The sequence below is a fragment of the Triturus cristatus genome, chromosome 6 (assembly GCF_964204655.1).
Source record: "Triturus cristatus chromosome 6, aTriCri1.1, whole genome shotgun sequence".
Taxonomy (NCBI): Eukaryota; Metazoa; Chordata; class Amphibia; order Caudata; family Salamandridae; genus Triturus; species Triturus cristatus.
In genome coordinates, this window is record NC_140589.1 from 121179832 (window position 1) to 121199392 (window position 19561).

The 19561-nt window shown below is 44.5% G+C and overlaps 1 protein-coding gene across 1 annotated transcript in view; it reads right to left on the reverse strand.

The window, feature by feature from the left end:
* Positions 1 to 19112, reverse strand: part of LOC146816492 (uncharacterized) — a 401972-nt gene extending 382860 nt beyond the window's left edge. The window contains exons 1-4 of the mRNA XM_085609516.1: positions 18886 to 19112; positions 11532 to 11617; positions 8490 to 8549; positions 8180 to 8360 (exon numbers count right to left, since the gene is read on the reverse strand). Coding sequence (XP_085465642.1) covers positions 8180 to 8329 — 150 coding nt within the window. The 5' untranslated portion in view covers positions 8330 to 8360; positions 8490 to 8549; positions 11532 to 11617; positions 18886 to 19112. The remainder of the gene's footprint in view (positions 1 to 8179; positions 8361 to 8489; positions 8550 to 11531; positions 11618 to 18885) is intronic.
* Positions 19113 to 19561: the final 449 nt, after the last annotated feature.

A 19561-nucleotide genomic window follows, 5' to 3' on the forward strand; every position in this document is an offset into this window, starting at 1 on the left:
CAATTACCCTCTGCGAGGCGAACAAAGCAGGGAAGATCCTAGCCGCTTACCTGAAACACAAACAAAGACAGCACACTCTCCAATCACTGACTCACAAAACACACACACACACACACACACACACACACGACACAAGGAGATCCTACGAACATTCAGTGAGTTCTATCAAGAACTCTACAGAAAGGATCAATCTCTGGATGAGGGTGGCTGTACAGGATACCTAGACAGACAAAACCTCCCAACGAGAATGATTGAGGAAGCACAGACACTGGGACGGGAGATAAGCTCAGCAGAAATTGAGATGGCGGTGAAGTCTCTTAAAGACAACAAGACACCGGGGCCCAGACGGGTACACGGCCACTTTCTATAAAACGTTCCTAACGCACCTGCACCCAACTATGAAAAAAGTGTTCAACCACTGCGAGGGGGTGGAAGCGGTCTCACAAACCATGTCGGAGGCAAACATAATAGTTATCGCGATGGAAGGCAAAAACACAGATGCCCCAAAACTACAGGCCCATCTCACTAATCAATGTTGACTGCAAAGTTTACGCCAAAATCCTGGCTACAAGACTAAACACGGTACTACCACAATTGATAAGCAATGCACAGGTAGTATTCCTAAAGACACGCATGTCACTTGATAACACCAGACTCCTGTGCCACATACTGGAAAGGGCTGCCAAGATTGGCGAACCTGCGGTGACCATCCCACTAGACGCCAAGAAAGCGTTTGACAGGGTATCCTAGCACTTCCTGGAGCAGTGCAGGCATACAATTTGTGAGAATCATATACACAGAAAGTAATGGCTTTATACGAAAACCCCAGAGCTCGAATTGTAGTCAATGGGGCGGTCTCAGAATCCTTCACCCTACCGCGAGGAACAAGGCAGGGCTGCCCCTAGTCCCCCTCGTTGTTTCTGCTGGCCCTGGAACCTCTGATAAGGGATATCGGGGCCAATGAGGAGATGAGGGATCACCATCAATGAGGTCACAGTCAAACTAGCCGCGTATGTGGATAACATTCTCATAGTCACTGAGAGTTCAAAGTCCTCCATCACAGCCCTTATGGAGACCATAGAAAAGTATTCAATCCACTCTGGTTACAAGCTAAACAAGGATACGTCGGAATACAAGCCACTTAACATCCACACCACTAGAGAGATACTGGGGAAATCGGGCCGGGCCTAGCCTAGCCTAGCCTGGCAAACTGGGCTCATCAAATACCTAGGTATACATTTCGGCAAGGACCTCAAAAGCACGCTCGACCAAAATGAAAAGCTAGTGCTAGAAAAGACAAAAACGCTGTTGGGAGGCCTGGTCGCCCAAATTTATAACATGGTGGTGGAGGATAGAGACAGTAAAGATGATGATCACTCTAATGGTCAATTGCCTGTCGAATATGCTCCCTCTTATACTCTCGGACGACTTCCATCGCAAAGTAGAGAAGATAAACAAATTCCTATGGAGCGATAAAAAAGCGAGAATAAGCCTTAAAAAATTAAGGCTAGACAAGAAACTGGGAGGACAAAATGTGGCAGACTTCAAAACATTCCAAACTGCCTTTTTAGCGAAACAGGGGGCCTACTGGGTCCTGCCCAGCCAGGACTACACACCGGTCTGGCTTACAATTGAGAGAGCCATACTAAACAACCTTGAGCCAATAGCTCTCCTCACAGCTAACAAACACAGGCCGCAAATCCAATACTCAAAAACACGAGAAATGCCCTGCTTAAAGTAGACCAAAAAAATGGAACACAGCGTAAAAAACTCAAGGTGGGAATCACTGTAGGCAAACAAAGATAAAATACAGGGGGAAACCGCTATCCATAGAATCATGGAAAATACTAGGTATCTCCTACCCAGCTCAGCTGGAAGAGGGGGAAAGCCCCTCCACTTTCAGCAGGTTAAAAACAAAGCACAATTTACCAGACATAGAACTGTACAACTTCCTTAAAAATCAAAACAGCCCTGTCCAAAGCGAAACTCACTAAGCACAAGCCCTCAATCATCCAATACATGGCGAATCTCAACAGAATAGGCCATCAGGTATCACACCTATACAGACTATGACCCAGCTCGACCAAACTTAATGACAAAACAATCACATACTGGGAGAAACAACTCGGTTCTACACTCAGTGCCAAAGAACTCCACCTGCTATGGACCTCCCCCCATGCAAAACAAAATCTCCCCGGTTTTAGCACAGACAAAATTCTGGCTCCTACACAAAACGTACTGGACCCCGGCTCGCCTGGCGACTCTGGGCCTGAGGGATAATGAACAGTCCTGGAATTGCGACAAGGAAAAGGGGGACCTGGCACACCTGATCTACCACGGTCCTAAAGTTAAAAGATTCTGGGAGAAGATGTTCACCTTCATAAATAAAACGTTAGGATGCACACTAAAAGCAGAATTTGCAACCCTAACCACTGCATTTTTGACAACAGTTAGACTCACAAAAGGACAGAGACCTACTGGATCTCCTACTAACAGCAGCAGTTAAAATAGTACTCACCAAATGGATAGACACTTCCAAGGCAACTTTCAAGGGCTGGCTCAACTGGGTGACGTACCTTAGACGCGCTGACACAACTGCCCTACAAAACTCACCATGGAGACAACCCTGCAGGGGAATGTGGGCGTCCTTGGACAAGTTCCTAGGCCCATACGATCCGCCTTGAATAGTACTAACAGAACGAAGCAATCGGCTCGAATGCACACCCCCACTGGGTCAAGACACTATCGAGAAGAAAGTAAACTTCTGGTATGCTCTCTTTTTCTCTCTACCTTAATTCCTATCCTTTCCCCTTTCACTCTCCTTTTCCCTTACTGTGACAGTGGATAGGGGAACAGTCAAGCATACTTGATCTGAAACTGTACTACAACTAACACAGCCAGTTTGGGCGGCCACCCTGTAACGACAAAGCGCTGACGATTACATGTTAATGTTGTAAAAACACAAAAACTATATCGACAAAAAAAAAAAAAAGTGAAACATTGTAAGCCAGAGCTGTGTATGGATTGAAGAGGACGCTTCATCAGTTGTGAAAATGTCAGATTGAGGATTCCATGTGGGAGTTGCATTTGCTCTGGGTGGGACAATTGTTTTGCTCCCTCCAGAACCCTTTTGATCACGGGTGTCTGGAAGAAACGTCTTACTATCGCACCCCTCCTGTACACCACAAAAGCCACCAGGTGTACTATTATTGCAGGGTGAGAAACTCCTTCAACCAATAGGTACACAAGGCATTTCAGGACTGCGATATCTTTCAACGCAGCCAGTGGGCCAATTTCTTTGGCGCACCATTTTCAGAACTTTATCCATTTTTTTACAGCAAAACGTCGGTGTTGTTGGTTCTCACCTCGGAGTACCTCTAAGGTTCTTTTTTGGCAAGCTGGAGAGATCTGAATTCTACGTCCTAACCAGTCATGTTGTCATGTGTATTTGGTTAGTGGTGGAACACTTTGCCTCGCCCCCCCCCCCCTTTCAAGGTTAGAATGTCCAGCCACTTTGGAGCAGGGGCAACACTGATTTGCAGTTGGCTGGGTCCAAACTGAGGTGGCATGGTATGCAAAATAGCGATGGACTGGAATGCAACCAGAGTAATTACTAGTGGCAGAGATTAATTCAAGCATTCCAACAATCACTTTTATTACTTTAGTGTGTCGCCCTATGTGAAATGGGTATGCCCAGACAGGAGTACGGTGTGCATGGTCACTGGAACCAAGCTATACCTGGCTGATGAGGTAGAACTCAAGTGAAACCGGTCCCAAGTTGCAGGTCTGGCAGTTCAGGCTCGGCTGTTCCCATTAGAGTGTCAAGACTGATTTGCACATGGCTTGGTCCAAACGGAGGTGGCATGGTATGCAAAATAAGGATGGACTGGGATGCGGCCAGAGTAATTACCTGTGGCCAAGGTTAATTCAAGCATTCCACCGGTCACTTTTTTGTATACTTAAGTGTTGGTAACAGCATCACATTTCCCGATGTCAGTTACACTAGGTTGGAGAACCAGGTCTTACCTATTGCAGTGGTGTGAGGAGGCTCATGCTCGCCTGTTTGAACCTCTCCATCACTAAGGGGAGGTAGGGGAAATCAGGTGAAAAGCTATGCACATTTCCCTAACTATTCTATTGATAAGGAATTCCCCAGCGAGTGGGGGATTGAATACCTGGAGGCGCAGTCTTGGCATTTCGCCCTCTCGGTGTTGCGAACAAGTCTCACTGTGGGGTTTCATACTTATTGAAGATCCGCCATAGCACTTGAAGGTTCAGTTCTCATTCAGGGGACATGGTGTAATTTCTGCTTAGTCGGCGTGCTTCTGTGCTCTCAACTTCCTGTTCCTTTGTAATGTCCATATCAATATCTCTTTTGCTAGGGTGGTTAGTTTGTGCTATTTTAGCCGCATCCTCCCATTTGTTGAGGTAGACTATGGTAGTGTTACCCGTTTAGATATGTACCACCTTCCCCCGGACTTGTGATTGAAAGGCAAGGAACAAGGTCCTGAGTTCCAGGACAGTTGTGTTTGATTGAGTCTCCGGAGCTCCCCATTCCCCGGACGTTCAGTCTGTTCATGTTCGCCCCCCACCCTGTGTGGGATGCATCCATTGTAATGGTCACAGAGGGAGTTGGTTGCCTCAAAAGGTCTGGTTAGTGTGGTGGATTTGCTATTCCACCATTGCATTTCCTTGTGTACCTTTTCTGTTACAACCACTATATTCTCTCAACTTCCAGTTGCTCGTTACCAGCATTTCTACAGCCATTCCTGGGACAGTCTCATGTGGAGCCCGAGGTTCAGTATCAATATTATGCATGACACCATCATGCCTATGAGTTTCCCCGCTGTTAAAGCTCACCCCTTCTGCTACAGGCAGACTTGTTCCATCACTACTTGTACTCTCTTCTGTATTGGAAAGGCTTTTTTCTGTTGTGAGTACAATATGACCGCTAAGATGATATTGAGGTCTCTCCGATTGGGTGGACAACTTTGATAGAGAATCACAATTTCTGCAGTATTTACATCACCGTGTTTTTTTCCTTGCACTGCTGGTATGACTGCCTTTATGAGCTAATCATCCAGGCAGGGATAGACGTGGATCCACTTTAACAGGTGAGCCGCTACGGCAGCCAGGCATTATATGAAGACCAAGGGTGCCGATTTTATCCCAAAGCGCAGCGATTTGAACTAGTAAATGGGCAGTGTCTACTACAAACCTAAGAAACTGGTTGTGTCATTTGTTCATTGGCACTTACAGGTATGCATTCTTAAAGTCCAGTCTTGGAGTCCTCTTTTTTTGAAGAGCAGGATGACCTCCTGCAGTATAGTCATGTGGAACTCATGTGTTCTGATGGGCGTATTGAGGGCCCTGTGGTCCAGGATGGGCTTGAATGGCAGATTTGCTTGGATACTAGCAAGTATACTTGGTCCCTGTATCCACAGAGCACTCCAACCGCTTTGACTTGGTACTTTTCCATAGCCTTATTTAGTGGCAGACCCTCCACTTCCTTTTTTAAAAAAAATAAAATTAATTTAAGAAAAATAAAAAAAGGTGCACGGTATCAGAGTTTTCGCCCTTTGTTTTAAGTTGGGTGATGTTTCAACAGTTCTATGCAATATCAGTGTTGCAGAACGTCAATTATCCATTTGTCGGAGATGATGTGATGTAATTGGCTGGGAGCGTCCTCTGGACATTATTCCTTCCACGAATTACCCTTGGAATGTAGGGAACCCACTAATCTTGCAGCGTCACAATCTTTTTTCACTCTCCTGAGGGAGGCATCCACAGCTGTTCCAAAGAGTTACTCTTGTGAATGTCACTATAGAGAGCTGCCTGCACCTTCTGCTTTGAACCAGACACTCCAGAGGGTGGTTCCCAAGCATAGTCGGACTGCGGTGTCCAAAACATCCAAGACCTACTTCAGCCAGGTGTTACTTATGTTTTCTGCAACAGTTTCCTCAACACCTTCCCCTTCTCAGCGTTTATCATCTTGGCGTTGGAGTCCTGTTGTTGCGCCATTTGAGAGTCATTATTGCTGTAGGTGACCTCTGCCCTAGGGGTATTTTTCTGCATCTGCGCCACAGCACAGTGTTTCCACCTCTGCCTTACGGATCTTTGGCTGAAACTCAAAGCAGGCATCACAGCCCTGCAACACGTGGTCTCTGGGAAGACACAAGTTGCAGACCTGGTGGTGATCCTTCTGCGCTAACTTGTGATGGTATCTTGGGCAGAACCTGGACGGCATATGCTCAATATCCCTGATGCATTTTATGTACCACGCAGTACCTTGTGGTATTGAAGGGTTACCCAACACAATGCCTTTGGCGATCGGCTTCATTATTTGTTGGTATTCCTCGGTGTTTGAAGGATTTCCTCAATTTAAAAGTTTTTTAAAAACCATTAAAAAAAAGTGTTTTCCTTACCAAATTTTATTTTTTTTTTTTTTTTTTTTTTTTTTTTTAAACACAACACACATTCTCCAATCTGTTCTGGTGCTCGCTTCGCTGCATCCAAGCCCAAAGGCTCAAAAAAGAATCTGAACACAGCAACAACGCAATGGAGCTTCCGGGGTGTACGTCGAACATCATAGAGGTGGAACAAACACAAATGGTCGATGAAGCCTTCTACACCCCAAAACACACACAAAAAAAAAAACAGACAAATGTCGACCCAACGACTATATGGCAGAATGAACAGTATATACATCCAAAAGATTCATACTGCAAAACAAAGTTTGTATAATATTTCTGAATTTAAGAATGCTGATGATTATACCTATTTTAATGAATAAAGCGTTCCATAGTATGCTGGATTATATTGAGAAGGAGCTTACACTTGACTTGATTCTGCTCAAGGAGGGAATGTTAGGAAAAATACTATTCTTGATCAAATTTTCCTTAGCATTCAAAGAAATTTGTTCGCAGAGCTCAAATTTGAACTACTGTAAAACTTGTTCAATACAATGGGTTGCCTGGGGGGCAAAGAAGAGTGTTTTGAAGTAGATTCTCCTTGCAACAGGCAAACCGTGCACAGCCTTAAGGCCAGGAGTGGCTTGGAGTTGTTTGTTCAATCTAAAAATTGCATTCTGGATTTTTTTATTGGACTAAACACCCTGTAAGTCTGATGTATCGCCCATTGACATAAAAAAAGATGCAACACAACTAAGGGTGATGAGATCTGGACCGTTTAAGAGGCAAGTCAAGTGTAAAAAGAAACTCAATATAAAAATATAATATTATTAATTATATAGAAGATCACTGTATTTCCATGATGTATGAAGGTCTTAGTCAGTGCTGAACTGGTTTAATAGTGTAAATGTTGCATACATGCAGACACCTTCCCAACACTATTTTTATACAAGTTTCTTTAGTACAGATTTATTGTAAAGATTAAAAATATATAGAATACTTTAAGGGCCCCGATTTAACTGTAGTGGCTACAGGAATAGGAGTCAGCTAGCAAGTGTTTCACATCAAGCTTTTAGGCCATAAGCTCCATTAAGGCTATCTCAGTTTTCTTTATAGTTTGATATCAATATAGATACGCACACCTATATCTAAATCTATGTTCTTATTTGGTAGATGTGTCAGCGTTTTGGCTATGACTTCAACAGTAACAAAGTGGCTAAACTAAACAAAGTGGAACTAGCCTAGATCAATGCAACCATATCACCCATTTACTGAAGGAAATGCCCTGGCTCCTGCTCATGGTCAACATTACCTACAAGTTCCAGTTTATATAAAAAATAAAACTCCAACTTACCTGACCAGGAAATGAGTTGCCTTAGGTTGACAGGGAAGAACCAGGAGTCAAGGCTTTGCCAGACTCTGAGACCACAAGGTAGAAGAAAATAAAACAGAAGGGTGGCGTTCTCCTTCTAAGCCCTCAGGATATGAAACCGCATACCCATTGGCATCAGGACTGCTTCTGCTCTCCTACAATTCCGAAACAAGCTAAAGGCTTAACTGATCAAGTGACATTCCTATATACTATAGGGACTAATTTGTAACCTGATCCTATGTAATGACCTTGGATTGTACCCCCCGAGACTTCACCTTTGTTCAGTGCTTTCTTTCATCCTAGATAGGTTTGCACTATACAAATAGCCCAACATGCATAGAATTACAACAAAGCATCTCAACACAACATTTCTCTTATTAGATTTATTATTACAAACCGGTATGTGCTCTTGTTGCAAGTCTTCGTACAGTTGCTTGACCGAAACCGGTGCAAGAACATTTTTGATAATGCAAGAGTTCTTCATTGCTATGTCAGGGTAAATGATTTGAAACAGCAATCCGTTTGGAGGTGTGAAGTTGAACAGCATGATTCATGTACATCACCTCTGCTACTCTTGCCTAAATTTAAAAAGAAAAAGTAAACATATTTTAAAGTTTTGTGCACTAAATATTCTTCACTCATATTAAAGCGTATATTCAAGATAATGGGGCTAAAAAAGATTAAAAATAAATTGGGGAAATACTTGCCAGGTGCCAACCAGTCTAACACCAATCTGAATAAGCATTTCAAGAAGAGGACGTAGTGCACTGCAAATAAACAGCAGAATATTTTGGTAAATAGTGTAGTACATTTACATCAATAGAACATGAGACGATGCCAAACAGGCCTTGAGCGGTACAGTAACCTAGGAAGTGAACTATGGGGTTTGTGCATACTGGAGAGATGGGGCAGGGGTTACACAAAGGCGAGCTAGTCAACAAAACTGATATCAGCATGTCATATTAAAGATAATCACAGATTCTGGAAATGTAGGAATTCTGAATGCAAGTCTACCAGTACAACACTAGACTCCCAGTATGGCCACTTGCCAATGGACAGAAAGACCCCCACTTTCAGAAAATAGCCTACAAAATGTATCAGGCACCTCGAGATTCAGTATTTGATTATCGTACTCCATTAAACCGCCCTAGTGAAAGCTTCTTCTTTCATATCAATCAGGGACAGACAAAAGACAGGTCTGACCTAGAAACTTCCTCTCCCTGAAAACCTGGAACTGCAGTCCCTTCCCAGCTATCCACGAAATGATGGTTCTCTTGACGGAATAATCAGCACCTCTTTGTTAAAGAAAAGGCCTCATTGTATTTCTAAAGTTAGCCCCGTCTCTCCCTATTTATTTTTGGGTCTGTAACCCTCCAGGTACGGGAATGCAGGCAATACACTTGGCCGGTTTGGTAATGTATCCTCAGCCCCAATCCAGTGCAATGCTAAACCAGGGGCATTCAAATGGACCCCCCCCCTCTTTAGTCATGGTAATTGATACTGCAAGGTAAACCTTATGGATGAAAACCCGCTCTTGTATTTGCATAATCATTTCGATCTTTGCGTTATTTACCCTGTATATTCTCACATTGCTTTTATCAAGAGGCTATTGCTTCATTCATGCTCACTCAATATTTGCCTATTTCAGATTAACTTTATTTGGCTGACGAAGCAACCATGAAAGTACACAGACATAATAAAAATAAGCAAATATAGGCATGATTACTTCAGCGCAAATACAATTTAACATGATGGGAGTCTGAAAAATCAAAAGAGAACAATAATAAAACTCAAAGTCAGAACAAGGGATTAAACATTTATCCTGGATGCATCGTGCTGAGTGACCGCACAGCGGCTCACACACACAAAAAAAAAAACTAACATAGGAAGCAAGAATTATCAGGTAGTTGTTGCAGAAATGTAAACGCTTTGGCACACTGCCTAAAATTCTGTGACTTCATAAAATAAATTAAAAGCAATGTGTGATATATATATATAAAGCTGCAACCGTGGGCTTGGTCTCTTCTGCTTTTAGTCTGTTGCTTGGGCCTGGGCAAGTAATAACCCTTCCCTACTGCCATTACTCTAAGTTTACAACCCCTGCTAGATCAGCTGTTTTTTGCAGAAGTAGAGGTCTAGCAGTATCCTATCAGAGGACAGACCAGTCGCCTAATTCTATGGTCTATAAAAAGCACCTAATATAGCACTATCCTGCATGCAAATAACATTCATTCTCAGAGTGTATGTTATCTCAAAAGCTTACTCTATGTTCCTAGAGTTCAGTATGACAATTTTCACCTTGACTTAAAAAAAAGTTCAACTGTCGCCATTCTTTTTTCCCTTTGAAGGTCCTCTCCTTACACTATCTCAAGCATGCATCCTCGCAAAGTACAGCGTATAGCAAGTCATGTGCATCTTTGTCTTAGCCTCTATAAAAGTATTTCTATAAATTGTCCATACTTCATCTTAAAGATCACGATCGGTCCTTTGAAATTCAGACCCTGCAAACTAGAAATACCTTCTTGCTTATCAACTAATACCACCAATCAGATGCCTGGAAATAGACCCACCCCGACCCGCTACTAAAGACACATGGACTCCTACTAATTTAATCCATCAAAGCCACTGGAGTAAATGCATGGATGGTGAGCTTGAGAGCACAAGAGTAACTCCAATATCCCAGTGATGCCGCAGTTTGTCCTGATGGGAATACTCCATGATGTAGACTTACCAAGGAAAAGGGATTATATCCGCAGTGCTTGCATTTCGGCGACAAAACAGGATTTGGCAAAAACACTGGGATGGGGATCCCATAGAATACAAAATAAAGAAGTGGCAAGAGGCCGTGGGCATGTACAAGGGGCAGAAAAAGTCACCTATGAAGCTAGGGGCTGCCCACAGAAATTTTATAAAATTTGGGGTTGGTGAAGAGATTTTTACGGGTTAGGGTTCAACGAATAAACAGCAAGGGCAGATAGAAAAACTCTTGGAACACTAAAGGGATAAAGATAGTTAAGTAAAGTGTTGCAACTAGGCCATGAGCAAACTGTCAATATTGACTAACGAAATGCACAATGTAATTTCTGCTAGGTAATGTATTGCCTTTCGCTGCACAAGAGTGGACTTGATCTACTGTATAAAGTCGAAAAAGTATTTTTAGGAGGAAACTGATGTACATGTATAAACCCAAATTTAATAAACGAAGTAAAACTTTTTTTTTTTAAATGACTAAATCACAATAACCAACAATCACTGGATTACCCACTAACATTAGGTTCCGGAGTAGCATGCTGCCTGGAGTAGATCGGTTCTTGCCTCAATGAGGGTAGTAAGTGCTATATAAAAGTGCAATTACAATACAATCTAGGCAAATTCAATGAACGTGTCACAATAGTAGCCTATATGCAAAGATAATTTTTTCTATTTCAGTTTAATGGTAAGTTGAACACCTTTTGCATAAAGTTATAAGCAGCCTATGCACTCTCCCTCGTATGATTTAAATACAAAGTTGATAAAAAGCAGCATTTAACATCTAAAGTATGTTTCAAATGTACTATCCTCTACATCTTTGATGTGGACCCTCAAGACTTAAAACTTGCCTCCAGCATGAGTATGCAAAATGAGGCAGGAACGTACGTGTGTGAAAATGTTTCCTAGGAGGTAAACTAAAATTGTATTAATCGTTCTTGTAAGGTTTTGTCAGAGTACCAAACGGCGGCATGGAGACAGAAAGCTAGAGTGAAAATTACCTTAAGACAACATTCTGAATTCTTGCTGTGTAGGTCTGGTCTGTTGCCTGTCAGGACGACTTTCACACAGCTCCATTATAGGCAGCCTAGGTAGAAATATGATGACTCGATTAACCTATTTAAATACTGACTTTTTTTTAGCATCAGGCTATTCACAACCGATTCAAAGGTTTGGACATGGGAACACACAAATGGTAGATAAGCAGGATTTGACGTAGTCCACCTTTAAAACACTGACAATTGTTAAGAGAACAGTCTTCTTTTTCACTAAATGTAATGAACCTACTGCCATTGCACAAAATATGTGGCCCTCACAACTCCTCCTACTTTAATTACTATTCTGTGTGGATTAATACGACAGGATTCAATCTTTCAAAGATCCGAATAAAGATACATCTAGAAATACACAACAGCCGTTTGAAAATGATAAGGATAGTAAATGAAGGCTAGAGATAGTACATGAGAGCCAGGTACAGTCAGTGTGCAATAAACAGTCCATTACATGACCGTCTGCATGGTCAATTTAAAAAAGAAATTAAAAAAAAAAAAAAAATGTTTTAACAATACAGATTTCTAGAGTTCCTGGAACCAAATCTAACTGGGTTCCGATTTCAGGGAAGGCTGAGCCATGGGCTTCGAACACCCAGGAATCTATATTTGTGTGATAAGCCCTTGAAAGACCTTTGCTAGGGGCATTCCGTAGTTGATCGGTGTAGGTTTGGAGCAGAACTGGGGTAGTGCGACTCGTTGAGTTCAGCCAGAGAGGAAGAAGTAGATCCAGTCCAGGGTCTTCCCGCGGATACCAGTGTCGTGGAGTCTCGTGACTAGGGTGAGGTGTGAGACTATCGAAAGGAGCCGAGAGGTCCAGCAGGATCAGGGCTGCCGTTTCACCCCAGTCGAGGAGGGTGCGGTTGTAGTCGGTGGCGGCGAGAAGTGTGGTCTTTGTGCTGCGATTGCTTTGAAAGCTGGATTGGGAAAGGTCTTGATGTGGTTCACTTTAATGAACTCAGAGTTAGGCATTGATGGCCTGCTCTATGTCTTTTGATGGGAAGGGGAGCAGGGAGATGGGTTGGAAGTTTGAGGTCCGTTGGGTCGGCAGATGGCTTTATCAGCAGGGGGTTGATCTTGGTGTGTTTCCAGTCATCGGCGGTCTCGATGAAGCAGTTGATGGTGCTCTTGAGTTTGGGGTCAATGGAGGTGGCTGCTCTGTGAAAAAAGTTATACGGACAGGGGTCTGATGGGGCTTCAGAGTGGATGCTCTTCATGGTTTTCGGTGTGTCGTCCATGGTGAGCGGGGTCCAGTTGAGCGGGGTAGGTTCGGGTGCGGTGTTAGGTTCGGTGGCAGGGTCTTGAGTGTTGAATCTGTCGTAGATCAGTCTGATCGTGTGGGGGACGTAGATGCAGAGTTTGTCCCAGAGTTCTTGGGAGGGCAGAGACATCCATGGAAACCATGCTGGGCCTAGCAAACTCCTTGATGATGGCTAAGAGTTCTTTACTGTTGTGGGCGCTGCCGGGCCATTTTCTTGTGGATTTGAGAAGGTGGTGTGGTGGTGTCAGTTTTGAAGGATGCACTCTAGTCAAGATAAGGGAGTTACACTCCTAAAATAACCCCTGCTCACCCCCTTGGTAGCTTGGCATGAGCAGTCAGGCTATCTTAGAGGCAGTGTGTAAATCATTTGCACATAACCAACAGTAATACAGTGTAAGTACTACAAAAGGACACCATACCAGTTTAGACAAATAGCCAATATATTTATATACTTAAAACAAGACCAAAAACGATAAAAATCCACAATACAGTACTTACAAATTCTTTAGTTATCACAATATGCTTGAAAAACAGTTCCTTGATGTAGATAGCTCCGTTCGGGGCTATCACGGCGTCGTGAGCAAACAAATCCATACAGTTCTGGCTGACCGCGGCGTCGTGGGCCAGCTACGTTGTCGGGAAGACCTGCTCGTTGATCTTCCGAAAGCACGGCGTCCGAAGGCGTCCGTTCCGGAGGTCGGTGCAGGAGTCGTCAGGGCCCTCGAAGTCACACGCGTTGCAGGTCGAACTCCTCCCTGTTGAAGTCTGGAGCGCCGGCATCGGCAGGAATAGGGTGCTGCGGTGTGAAGTGCAGCAGTGCAGTGCCCACAGGTCGCAGTGCGAGCAGCGGCGGCATCAGATGGCGTCGGAGAGACCAGGGTCGCAGTGCAAAGTGAATGCAATGTTAGTCGCAGTGCTGGCAGGTCTAGTGCAAACAGTGGCGTCGTAGTTGCTGAAGCGCTGTCGTCGGCTGACGAACTGGAGTCGATAGCGCCGGCAGGCCACAGCTGCGATACGGCGTGTAACTTTACGAGCGGTGCCCTCAAACCACGGTGCCAGCAGCTGCGTCGATTTTGGTGTGGAGCGCAGTCGTCGGGAGACGAGGCGGTGCCCGCAGTGCGAGCAGCGGCATCAGCAGGCGTCGTCGGTGCGACCAGGGTCGCCGTGCGGCGTTGCACTCTGCGGTGCCTTCATGACACGGAGTCGGCAGCAGCACCGTAAAAGGCGTTGGGTTGCTTTTTCTTTGGTTACAGCACAAAACAGACAGTCCCCAGTGCTGAGGGCAGAAGAGATTGAAGTCTTTGCTGTTCCTGAGACTTCTTGAACAGGGGGCAAGCTCTACCTCAAGCCCTTGGAGAAACTTACAAAAGTAGATTGCAGACACAGAACGTAAAAATCACCTTCACAAAAAGATGCATCTTTAGATTCTGTGTTCAGGCATACTAAACTTTATTTCCCTACCCAATTCCCCAGGCAGTTATGTTTATAAGAGGTTATCCACAGTATTTGGGTGGTTTAATCAGAACCAACTTCTCTGTAAGTCTGAGAAAACTGAAATCATCTTCTTTGGCTGCAACCCTGGGGATGAATGGTGGCCATCTAACATGTCTCCTCCTACTACCTTGGCCACCACGGTCAAAAATGTAGGGGTCAAACTGGACAAAGATATGTCCATGAAAATCCCAAGCCCAGACGGTGGCTGGCACTTGTTTTGGCCTTCTGAGGATGATGCACAATTTTCTTCCATTACTTTCAATTTCTCATAGGAAGATAGTTGTGCAAGCTTTGATATTGTCGCGTCTTGATTATGTCATCGTCCTCTATCTTGGCTTGCCAGACTATCTGATTAGCCGCCTTCAGGTGGTTCAGAATGCTGCGGCTAAAGCCATACTTATGGTTGACTTCAAGACCCATATGACCCAACACCTCAGAGCCCTACACTGGCTTCCAGTATGCAAGAGGGTGATCTTTAAGGCCTTGGTATTGGCCTTTAAGGCATTCCACAACATTGGGGCTCCATATTTGAGAAATAGATGTCAGCTTTATGTTCCATCCCGAAACCTACAGTCCTCAAATTCATGTCTGTCACAGAACCCAAGGTTCCTTCGCTCTCGACTGGGTGGTCGCTCTTTCCAGGTGGTGGCCTCTGGGCTTTGGAATAACCTACCTCTTGATCTGCGTCGGGAGGGGGATCTTCTGAGTTTTTGCCACAAGCTCAAAACTTGGCTGTTTGTATGATCTGCGGCCTCGAGGTTCCACAGATGTGTTCGTGTCACTGGTCTTTCTTTTCTTTAGCGCCGGGACACTCCAGGGAGTAGCCGTGCGCTCTACAAATACCCAGTAACATTAACATAAACAAACTCCCCATTTTGTCCACACAACAGGGCATGTCCTACCTTTCACATACACTGCACCCTGCCCACAGGGGTACCTTGGGCCTACCTTAGGGGTGCTTAACATGTAAGAAAAGGGAAGGTTATGGACTGGCCAAGTCGACGTGGCAGTTACAAACTGTGCGCAGATTTTGCAATGGCAGGTCTGAGTTACCTTTTCAAGGCTACTCACGTATAGCAAGAACTTGGCACTGGGGATTTTTACTGAGCACTCGATTAGATTACACAAGGTCAATGTAAGCACTTCAATGGTGGAGGAAGGAAACAGATGAAAGGGAGAGGTGGAACATGGATACTGCACTGGGCTGAGCCAAGACACAATTGACAAAGTCTCATGCCGATGGCTGAAAGAGACTAGTCAAATAAAGCCCATAGTTAAATGGGGCAGACCCAAAGCCCATTTCTTGTATATTAGCAATGTGCTGTTTTGACAACTGTCATGTCAAAACCCCTTGACTTAAAAGTAAGAAGAAACAAGCATTTGCAATGCAATAGGTCTCGCATTTGCAAAAGTTGAAGCTATTGGCATTGTTCATGACAATGTCTTTTTTAAGCTATTTTATAAAACGAACACATAATGGCATTTATCTATCATTTACAAAGCCAATAGCTAGTGTTGCATTATTATTAGCAATGCCAGCTGCTCACACTTTTATAATGCGAGACCTATTGCATTGCAAATGCTTGTTTTGTTAATCGCTGGCTTAAGAAATGACAGTCCGCATAAGCATAATGTACATCCCACTTGCTCTATAACAGAAGGTTAGTAAACATCGAACATCCCGTCTGGCTCTGTTCCTGGGACAGGAAACCAGGGTTCGAGCCTCGGGGTCGCGTCCACATCCTGTGATTGTGGGCAAATCACTTAATCTCCCGTGCCTGAATATGTAAAGTAAATACAGTGCTCATGTACAGCGCCCCAATACCTTCAGGTCGAGTTCGCGCTATATAAAAGATGCAAAAATTATTTTTTTTAAATGGTACGAGACGTGGAACGAAACGACACTGAACTGGCGACTTTACGGCAAGCTACAACAGGAAATGTCAGACAGAAAGCAAAGTGGTTGCAATATCCTTCCTCACTAACGGCTGGTAAAAATGAGCTGTTACTCGAACACAAATGATACGGCGAATTTTCAACAAAGCAGAACTTTTATTAGAGTTCCACATGTGCTGGCCAGTACCTGAATACTGCTCCTGCTCTTGGTCGCCATGCTGGAGTTGTTAGCTTGGGGTTGCCTCGGAAACCAAGAGGCGGGTGAGTGACAGCCGGCGAGCCTACCATTGGGCAATGGAAGTCACATGACGACAGACGAAGGCCAGTTATTTTTCGTTTTTTGCTTTTAATGGAAATGCGGCCTCTAGGTCTAGGAAAACACGGGAAGTTTCTGAAAGCTAAGGAGGAGCCCAGCAGCTGACAAAGGAAACTAACGTGAGGGCAGACTTTACAGCTGTTCCGTGGTGTGTGGGCGAACCGTTCTTTCTAAATAGAATACGTTTGTAATCGCTAGCTGTGAATAAATGGGCACAGAGTAGTGCACGCATCGCTGAATCTAAACATTCTTTTCCAGGACGCTTTAGTGTGAATGCTGTTATTCACCGCATGCTTCTCAGCAAACACAATATTTACCAGTTTAAAAGTAAACCACTTGTGCCTACATGATGATTGTGATAAAAGTATTTCGGTTTATTGGCGATGCAAACAATTGACGGAAGAGGGGATGTGGTGTATATATGCGTTATGGCCAGAGCTTGCGACTTTTGAACTGGAGAACCAGATTCGAGTGTCTGCGTGCATACTGTGAATCTAGGCAAATCACGTAATCTCCTTCCTGCCTAACAAATTTTAGGAAAAAAAAAAAAAGTGTCCTTGTGTAATACCTTCGGGTCGAGTTTGCGCTGTATAATACTGGCCCCCCAAAATAAACGTTATTATTGCCTTGCGTAGTAGTGCTCATTTTATTGAGCTTAAGAGGATGGCATGCATATGTGTGCGGTACATGAGCGGCTTAAACAATAAACGTTATTATTGCCTTGCGTAGTAGTGCTCATTTTATTGAGCTTAAGAGGATGGCATGCATATGTGTGCGGTACATGAGCAGCTTAAACGGCCCTGAAAGCAAAGCAGAGTAACAGCCATGGGGAGTGAAAAGCATGTGGAAAAGTGGTAGGAGAGAGTGCAGGACACAGTGACAGAGGCAAAGCATGTGGAAAAGTGGTAGGAGAGAGTGCAGGACACAGTGACAGGGGCGCTAACTGAAACACGCGGCCGTGCGTCCGCGAAAGTGATCGCGATCAAACTTCAAAGCGGCCGTGCGGCCGCCAAAGTGAAAGTAAACGCGTCAAGCGCGCGCGCGCCCACACACATGCACTGTATCGCTAGGCTAGCCTGGCAGCACTTTTTGGAGTCCACTCAATAACAATAAGTCTTGCAGAGCATCGCTTACGCGATAGCTCAGGCGAGACCTAAAAAGTAAAAACATAAATGAGGGGATACAAACAAATCACATCAGGAGCCTTTTACTATCAACCACTGACATTGGGGCCTTCTTGGATACCGGTCTATCACTCTAAAGTCACACCTACAGAGAACAACAAAGGTTATTCTAATATATTAAATATGTGTTTGTTTCTTAGGAGAATGTTTGTTGTTATCCCCATGTTATGGTCAGCTGCACAGCGCAGCTGTCACCAGACAATCAAGGGACAACCCACAAGTTGAGAGCCAAGTGTACATGTTTTGATTGGACAGAATGTGTGTGCTTCCACAAACAGCACTTGCCCTGCACACAGTTGTGATCATTTTACGTATCCAGCTGTCTAATCTTGAACTTTCGGGGCAGCACCGATGGAATGAGGACAGTCATTAACCTACATGGATTTTTAAGTCTGACTGGACAGTGCAAATCTCACCCACACATGCCAATAGACCAGGCTTCATGCTGGCTGTCTCTCGACTAAAATTGCCTCTCCTTCAAGATGTCAATAGGGGAAACACCATTTCCGTTTTTTGTGTTTTTTATAATTTCTCCCACCATCCTCTTCTAAAATGTTGGTATGTATGCTCACCTGACCTTTTAACCTATAACAATCCACAGTTCTTCACCTGCACACAAATACATATCTATTCCCACGATACCTACTTGTAACGTTTCACATTACCAACCAAACATCAACCGAAAGCCAGACCTATTGGCATTGCCACTGCCGGCTAAACTGTTTTCGGCATGCGAGCAGCTCTTGGTATGAACTGCACTTGCTACGGGCATTTTTCAAGGAGGAGTTGCGCTTGTTTTCGAATTTCAGACCCGATAGTCGCGCGCAACCCGGAACCCCCGTCGTCACTTGTGCGAGCGCACAGCGCGCGGACACCGCCGGCGGCGGCGACACTCGATTACGTGCTCCAGTTCCCTGGGGAGGGGAGCTCCGATCTCCTTAAATATTCTGAGTGCCTCCGCCATACCGACTCGGGAGGTCTGAAACACACCCCATCCCGCGCTTTGACGAACTAAGCCCGCGAGCGTGGAACATACTTTCACAACACATACAGCGGCGGGAAGGAACACCGCCAGAAGATGGCTCGCGTCCCGCTGAACGGAGCGGCGGGTACCACAGAAGGTACTTGCGTGGTGCCCTTGAAGAGTCTACTCACCTACTATGATCGCCTTCACTCAGGCAACTGGAGACTCCGGCTCGCTCTGGCCTCGGTAACTTGTCGCAGGATCACTAAGACAGACTGGCTGGGGCTTCGACTCACTCGAAGAGGATAAGATGAAGGTCTCGGGCCAAGCGCTCCTACGCAGCAGCCTCGGGTTTTATTAAAGGGACTCGCTCAATCACGTCATGGGGAGAGCAGGTGGCGCCCCACTGACAGAAGGCGGGGACTTATATTAGGCGTGTGCCTCACCGCCAATGAAAAGGCGACAAGAACTTCGGCAGCAAATCATAGGCCATGCAAAAAAAGTCGAGCCCTAGAGCCAATGAGCAATTACCAATGCCAAATACAACCAATCGCGCGAAAGACTTCTTACAGCCAGTTTGACAATTAGTTTCATGCTCTACAGAATATGTTTCTGCAAACTCCATTGGCTCTGAAGTAGTTATGTAAGGTCCGTGTGCACTGTAATTGTGGGGGAAAACGTGACCTTTATTTTCTTGACTGAAATTCAGAATTAAGCAAGGGGGTAAGTTGTGTAGATCTCTAAAAGTTTTTCCAAATAAACTAACTGGGGAAAAAAAAGAAATGAGTAGGAAAAACAGCAATTTTTCTCAACGTTTTTATGTGTAACTTATTGCTCCAATGGTTGATTCCCAAAAGCAATATACCA